Genomic DNA, 8,386 nt, shown 5'->3' with positions numbered 1-8,386 from the left:
TTTTTCATTCGTTTAGAATCATCAGATTTCTCATCTTGCATGGTAGATGTGAGTAAAGTAATTTCAGACTGTTTCATTCATAAACCTGTTTTTTTTTTTAGCAAGGTATGTTTTAAATTATCGTGATATTAACGGTAAAAGACTGTAAAAATGCTACAGTGAATAACTGTTAATTGGTTTACAGAAAGTTTCCTTACTATATACGGTAAATAACTGTGATAGATCTAATGGTACATTTAATGTAATTTTAGTGTAAAATACAGTTTTTGGAAGTGAAAAAGACCAAGGCATACGATTTACAGTGAAAAAACGTAAATTGACATTGCCACAATTCCCTGCGTGACACTTCACATTTGATGTATTTTTGTTGAAATAACTATGTTTCTTCATAGTTTTCTTAGATAGCATTTTAAGCTGTCATATGGTCATGTTACAATGTGCCCCTCACATGCCACATTTCACCTCCATTCTTTCAGGGTATATCAAGAAAAAAGTATACACTGTATTAATAAAACAAAACCACATAATTGTACTAGACATGTGGGAAATTAATTTTGGAAAAAATAAATACTCTGAACCCTAAGCAGATTTACACACACTGAGAAAGTCAAAAAGCGTTAGGTTGTGCCCCGCTCTCCCCTAATTTTGTCAAGTCATTTCAATTAACACGCTAAACTTTCAAAATATATTTGTAATCACACACCTCACAGACTCCAAGGAAAGTAGTTTTAGCCTACATGTTCTAGAGCTGCTCTGACAAAACAGATTTTTCACAATCGCACAGATGAGCGACCTTGAAGCACTGTTTATCCATTAATGTCTACCATGGCAACGGCAACACCAAGAACTATTCAGCTGAGTACTGAACGAACTCTGAAAAGTGTTAGTGCCCATAATCTGACAAGGTACTGACAGATCTGTAATAAAAATAAAAAATACTGTAATTTTCTGTTCTCCGATGACTACCATTTTTTCAAGGTCTGAACAAGTAGTATATTGTACATGGACAATTTGCTATATATCTCTTTTGGTGTTCCATGAAAGAAAGAAAGTCAAAGAAATCAGTGTGAAAAACTAAAATCTATTATATTTATGAATAATTGATGTTTTATATTAATTCAATGACTTTTAATGACTATGATAAACTTACTGATGGCAAATCATAGTTTTTTTTTCTTTTCCCCCCCTTATAATTAAGGCTAGAAGCAGTATCCATGTCAAACCCTCATATTGATGTCATCCTCTATGACTTATTTTTCATTTAATTTCAATGAAATCATTTTAAATGATTTCACTGCTGTTCTCAATTTACTGACAAACATCAAAGGTGTGAAAAAAGATTGTGTCTTGCTGGTTGATTATTATGCTATACGATTCATAATAAGTTGCCATGGCAATACTGCCTTTGTTACGTGGTTACGCTTCTCTCATCTGGCTTTGTTGTCACATCATTTAACTGTGATGGATGAAAGCGCCATGATTTCAAATATTTATACCACATTATATTGACATCTGAACACAACATGACTCATCTCAACACTGATTCTTACAGTTCAATTTAATGACAATATAATTTTCAAATACAGGTAATACAAGCTAGGTACAGCTGATTGCAAAGCAAAGCTCATTTCATTCGATTTCAAATGAATTCTTTTTACAATTGCACATATTAAAACAAGAGGGAACAAACGAGAGGGAAACTTTCTAAGACATTCAAAATCTGTTGTTATATACAGTAGTAGTAGTACAAGCACATTACTAAAAGTACAATGGGACTTACAGAAGCTTCTCTCACTCTGCACTTCATTGTCCAATAAAGCATCTAAGATGACCAAAGACTTGCAATAATGTAATTTATATTGATTTCCGAAAAACCAAAAGCATTTTGCAATTAATTCCTAATACTGTTGCGGCAATAGAGCAATGATGATGTCATAATATATCGTTTGATGAGTGAATATTCCAATAACAGACTTCTGCCTCCAGTCACACACACCCAAGGAACAAAACACTAAAAGATTACATTTTTAAGCCATCTTAGGCAGAATGTCTCTGCTCTCTGATAGTATACATACACTGTATATAGAAATACTGAATTAAAATCAACTGTTACGTCAACAATATCAATACAAAACAATGTGTAAGGCACCTGACACATTTGTTTGAAGTGTTTTGCTTGAGACATTTTACTGCCACTCTGCCTTATCACATAAATGCTTTTTTATTTTATTTTAATCATAAGCTGTATTTACATAAACGTCAAAGAAATCAAAGATTTCCACATTTTCATTGTCAAACATGCAATAGAGATGTACATCATTTCCCCCCAGGTTCATAGAAGGGATAATACACTGTATTAAGCAAGAACAACCTGACTGAGTAGATTCAGTCCTTTAGTCGGTTGTTTTAAAGCCCTATGCCCCAAAAAACAGCTCAAAAATCCTTAGACTCCCAAGGCAACTTAGATACATAATCCTTTATCCACAATCATTCATAATCCTTTTCATACATAATCCTTCAATCTAAATCAAATACAGAGAATATAAAGCACATTTCAGACAGTGAGCAGTTCCGATAACACTAACTGCTATAGACTACATACATTTTTATTTTTCCGTCATTAGAGATTTATAGTTTCCTGAGTCATAATTATGTGACACTGCTGAATCTTAATTTTAATTTATTTTTTAAATAGAAAACCGGGCTGTTTTACAATCCAAAATAAACAATCAACAGTACAAACGGATGCAAACATAAAATTGTATCTACATTGTGTTGTATCATATCTACCCAAGGAAACTATATGTTTGAATTAAAATATAGTGGCTAGTAATATGCTATATATCCCAAAGGACTTATAACATTTCGCAATGACATTTTAACCATACAACATCTTTGGTCTATGGACATAAAAAAAAAAAGTTCTACGAATGAGGTGATACTGTAAAAATCGTAATATGGATGGACATACGAAACAAGACAATGATTTCACTAAACGATCGGTTTTTGCAAACTCTAGCAATAGTTATGTTAAAACATAACGGGCACAATCTCTTCCTCAGATGGCGGTGGTGATCTGTGTCAGTCCAAGGTCATTCGAGTCCTCTCGACCATGAAAGGTTGACAGCTCCACGGCTAGTCATACGGGTCGACCGTGGCCTCCGTCCCGTTTGGCCTCCGCTGGGCACGTGTGCTCACGAAGAGTGCTTCTGACCCGACTGACGCCGTGGCCGTCCCCCTTGGCCCGACCTCGGCAGCAGAAGTCCCTGAAGCACCGTTTGAAGTTCTCATCAAGGAAAGCGTACAGGATGGGGTTGAGACTGCTGTTGGTGTATCCAAGCGCCACACAGAAGAAGTAGGCGGCCATGACCGCTGTGGTCTCCGGCACTCCGTGCGCGAGAGCTTTGACCAAGATGAAGATGTGTATGGGCGTCCAGCACACCACAAACACAGCGACCACAACCAGCACCAGGCGGGTGATGCGTCTCAGGTTGCGGTCTTTTTCCCGCGAGCCCGACAGCAGGCGGACGCTTTTAAGGCGTAGGACCATGAGCGTGTAGCAAACAGTGATGATGAGGAGGGGAGCCACAAAGCCGAAGATGAAGACACAGATCTTCATTACTGTGTCCCAGTAGATATACGGGTCTGGAAACTGCAGAGCACACTCTGTCGTGCCTGCAGAAGAAATATAACAACACCAGGTAATTATTAATCAGAAGTGAAGACAGGTTAATCATGCATGCTATAATGAAGCCATGGTGGGAAGGAACAACAAATACATTAGGGTGAAGCAGAGAACTGACAGTCCCATCATTTACTAGAGGACTTTTTTTGGGGGGGGATTTATTTTTGGTCCCACATCAACAAATATTATTTTCTTGACTTTTGAATCTTAAAATTGAAAGGTATTCAGTGCCATGTTTTATGGATGCAGCGAATTATGACTGTTGAGTTGATCATTATTTTCATGTTATGGCCAATAACCAATAATTGCCAATATTAGAATTCTATATACAATTTTTTTTTAATTAATACAAAATCAGAATGTTTCAAAAAAATATGTACATTTAAGCATCACAACATGATAATGTACAGAATGGAAATATTCATTTTGAGATTCACTAAAGATAACTTTTAACAATGTTATTAAATTCTCAGTATTTTTAAAGATTAACATTAACCACTAGGGACTTACCCTAAATATCCAATACTGACACCTGAAAATATTCTAATGTTGGCCGATAGCCGATACACTACTTTTTTTACTTTTTAAAGTTAGGGGTCTGTAAGATTTTTATTTATTTATATTTTTTTGAAAGAAATTGGTCATTTAATTCGGCAAGAATGCAAGAAATTAAAAGTAAAAATACTTCTGAACTTTCTATTCATCAATGAATCCTGAAAAAAATACGTATCAAAATGTACACGAAAATATTAAGCAGCACAACTGTTTTTAACATTGATAATAAGAAGAAATGTTTCCAAATCAGCTTATTAGAATGATTTCTGCAGAATCATGTGACACAGAAAACTGGAGTAATGGCTGCTGAAAATTCAGCTTTGTCATCACAGGAATAAATTACATTTTAAAATATATTAAAATACAAAACAGTTATTTTAAATTTGAATTGCTTTTTGCTGTATTTTAATCAAATAAATGCAGCCTGGGTGAGCAAGCATAATAGACTTATGAGAGACAGAAAAGTCTTACAGTAGTGTTTATATCGTTCATCCCTACCATTGTTTGTCTGAGTGCTCCCAAGGACCATTGCAGGGATCCCAGCAGCCGAGGACAACACCCAGATGAGGATATTGATGATCTTAGCCTTCATCGGAGTCCGGAAGTCCAGGGCCTTGATGGGGTGGCAGACCGCCACATAGCGGTCCACGCTCATCATGGTCAAAGTGAAGATGCTAGTGAACATGTTGTAGTAGTCGATGGAGATGAAAACCTTACACACCACCTCACCAAACGGCCAGGAGTTCAGTAGATAATCTGTGCTCTGGAAGGGCATGGTGGTGGTCACCAAGGCATCGGCAACAGCCAGATTGAAGATGTAGATGTTGGTGGCGGTTTTCATTTTAGTGTATCTTTCAGGAAAATTTAATGAGCCGGAAAGTGTCAAAATTAATGAAACACAACCCATCAGTGTGATAAATTCATGCCTGAGATTGCTTTCAGGTCGTATACTATACAAACTGACAGCAAATTCCCAAATGATACGGAACATTTGTCTTTCAGTGGTTTTCCGGTTGTGTAAAGGCATTATATATCATTCACAGGTCAAGCCCATCTCATTTTTTTCTGATTATATCTGCAGTGGAACAGCTTGTGCTACGATTTATTATTCAACAAGCATGATCTGTGCAGTTTTTATCTCAAATGTTGTCTCCAAAATGAGTCTTTACTCAGCTGCATCTGAAGTGTCATATATATCACAGCCTTGTTTTAGTATGATTTCTATACAGAATGTGGAGCAGACACAGACCCTGCTCAAAGCAGCATATATTTACTATATGTCAAGGTAATTTTGACTGCATTGTGCGTTTATATATTACTCCACCGGGGGGAGCAAAACTGCCGAATTCAACTTGAACCCTAAATGTTTTCCATAAAACAGATATTTCGTCCAACCAACCAATTGAAAACGTTTCAAATGACTGTTTAAAAATAAAGTAGGCTATATCAACAGCTATTACTTTTTTTTTTTTGATAAATATTCTCAAAATGAGATTTAAAGGCCCCCATTTGAGAATCAATGAAGGGCAGTACATCTTAGGACAATGGTATTTCTTACCTGATAATGACATACATCACAAGACAGTTTCCCACTAGTCCGACAACAAACACCACAGAGTACACGGCAGCGATGATCGGAATGATAGGGGACCTAGTTTCCTGCTCGTTCGTCCAGCTTTCATTCAGTGAATAGTTATAAATGTCCGAGACAGCAGACTGCCATGTGAAGTTGGGCAAACACTTCTCGGGGAGAGATAAGGGGCATTTGTCCTCCTTAAAAATCTGCACCACGTTGCTGTCCATCGTCTGTTGGTTTGCAAAATAAGATCAAATGTCGCTGGAAAAGTTCAGTTGCATGATAAAGATTATAAAAAGGGTAAAATAATAAACAGAAATGAAAAAAAATAACTGACATAATTATTTAATATGCATTTGTTAAAATATATACAGTAGCCTATGTATATGCTGACAACTGATACTGTATTGCACTTGACACCTAAAATGTCTGTTGCACAGTTGGCAAAACACTCAAATATAACAGTCTTACCTTATTACAAACTGCAAACCGCTAATTTAATTTGAAAATCCCAATGTTTTAAAACAACAATGATGTCTGTGCGCAATGCGTTGATTTCTTTGCTCCTATTCAATTGATGACTGACTGCCACCTTATGAGAGCAGCTGCCTCTGCCGCGCGTCCCGTATGACATCAGATCTCATGTGACGGTCTCCTTTAACCAGCTGTAGTGTCTCACTGCCACTCTTCGCCTATATCGGCGGAAATAAAGTTGTCTTCAGAATGTCCAAAATGTCTTACGAATCTGAAAGTCTAAGACACTGCTACCGTTGAAGAAGTAGTTTTAGTGTTTTATGAGATGGCGCGCGCCAAACTTCATGTCTGGAGACATTTTACGCGCGCACTGACTCGTGAGAACTCAACCGGCGAGACTGCGGTTTATATACAATATTGCAGTAAAGCCAGTGAAGCGCTTGAGAGTATGTGGACATTAGCATAGCTTTAATTCAAAGAGACATATAAGATGGGGAACATCGCATTAGTTTGTCAAAGAAGGATGTGCGTGATTGTGTGGGGCAGTGGAGGCGAGACGTAGCCTAAATACAGGATTAACGAGTGATGGCTTGTGGTCTTCTGAAATGAAGACAGGCAAGTCCATCTGTCTTGTTTTTATAGCAATATAAATTCACGTGCCTGTTCCATTTGATGTTTGAATGGTTTCTGGGTTAAACAGATACAATAAATCAAGACTGTGTGTGTGTGTGTGTGTGTGTGTGTGTGTGTGTAGATATATTAGCCTGCTTATTTATGTTCAAAACAACATGCTTTGATTAAAGACAAATTGCATCAAGTCATATTCCCACAAAATTATGTTTGACTTAAAAAAACACCTTCTATAATCTGATAAGAAAAGCATCTGATCATTGCAACTAATATGTTTGCATGAGCTCTACAATTCAGCATTCTAGTCACGTTTATTTATATACAAGTCTTTGTACAATAGATTGCTTAAGCAGCTTTACAGAAAAACATTGTCAGTGTAGTACAACTTCGTTTTCTACCATAAAGCAGCTCTTCAGTATGTTCATGTTTTTACTTGCAGACTTCCGACCTTGACGAATTGAACAGGAGAAATGAACCAGAGGAGATTTCCACGTAAAAGATGATGGAGCCTCACATTACACCCCATGGACCAATGGTAGTACGAAGGTGTTTTTGTTAAGTTCTGGGTAAGATTAGGTTTAGGACGTTCAAATATATTGACCCGTCTCTGCAAAATCAGTACGTGCTGGCATGAACCGACATTATGGCAACACTATCAGCGCCAAAATGAATCTGCAGCAGTCAGGTGGTACATCAGTCACGTGGTACAAGTCCAAACTCTCAGAAAATTCAGAGTTTACAAGTTGGAATTACGAGTTCTACAAGGATGTGAATGCTTTTTACAAGCCGGAATCTTGTAATTATGGTAATTCCAACAGTGCATGCATCTATTACATTCGCCATGTTGTCAATATCATGTGACCCACAGCAACATCTGAGTCACTTCAGAACCATTCAAAATGAATACTGTAAGTTAAACCAATAATAATAATAATAACCAACAATAATCATTTTTACAGTGCATAGTTTTTCACCTACTGGATAATAGGGAAGTATGCTTATTTAGATGCAGCCTAGTTGAAGATTGAGAGGGTGTGTCGTTTATTTGGTAATTAGTCCATCCATTTTCACTAGTTTCAGACACATTTGCAAAACTGTATGAACATCGTCACTATTCCACAAACAGCGATCAGCCAGTTACAGCGTCTACCACATGATTTTTCACCTCCCCACAAAGCACAACATGTCCCTGAGTCAACAACTTTGTTGATCCTGGAACAAAATTTCAATAAACCAATCAGATTTGAGGGACAAGTTTACAGTTTATGTCAAGTTTTGTCTTACAACAAGGATTAGGATTATCGTTTCCCTCTGATTTTAGGGTAAAGTTATGATTAGGGTTAGGTGTATCATGGTGATGATCAGAGATGCTGCCTACCTTGTGGCTGCTGGACAGTCATTTTAGAAAAATGGGTGCTTTATAGACTACTTTATCTGATGTTTCATAATAAAGGAGCACTGCCTCC

At 37.0% G+C, this 8,386-nt stretch overlaps 1 protein-coding gene across 1 annotated transcript; it reads right to left on the bottom strand.

The window, feature by feature from the left end:
• Positions 1-1,541: 1,541 nt before the first annotated feature.
• On the bottom strand, positions 1,542-6,445 carry oprk1 (opioid receptor, kappa 1). Its single transcript, XM_079875250.1, has 4 exons — positions 6,288-6,445; positions 5,799-6,046; positions 4,739-5,091; positions 1,542-3,675 (listed from the first exon to the last, which is right to left on the bottom strand). Exons 2-4 carry the CDS (start codon positions 6,041-6,043, stop codon positions 3,140-3,142), a joined length of 1,134 nt encoding a protein of 377 aa, XP_079731376.1. The 5' UTR covers positions 6,044-6,046; positions 6,288-6,445; the 3' UTR covers positions 1,542-3,139.
• Positions 6,446-8,386: the final 1,941 nt, after the last annotated feature.

Source organism: Squalius cephalus, assembly GCF_949319135.1.
Source record: "Squalius cephalus genome assembly, chromosome: 7".
Taxonomy (NCBI): Eukaryota; Metazoa; Chordata; class Actinopteri; order Cypriniformes; family Leuciscidae; genus Squalius; species Squalius cephalus.
Note: the sequence above shows the minus strand (reverse complement) of the source record. Positions and strands in the feature narration are given on the sequence as shown.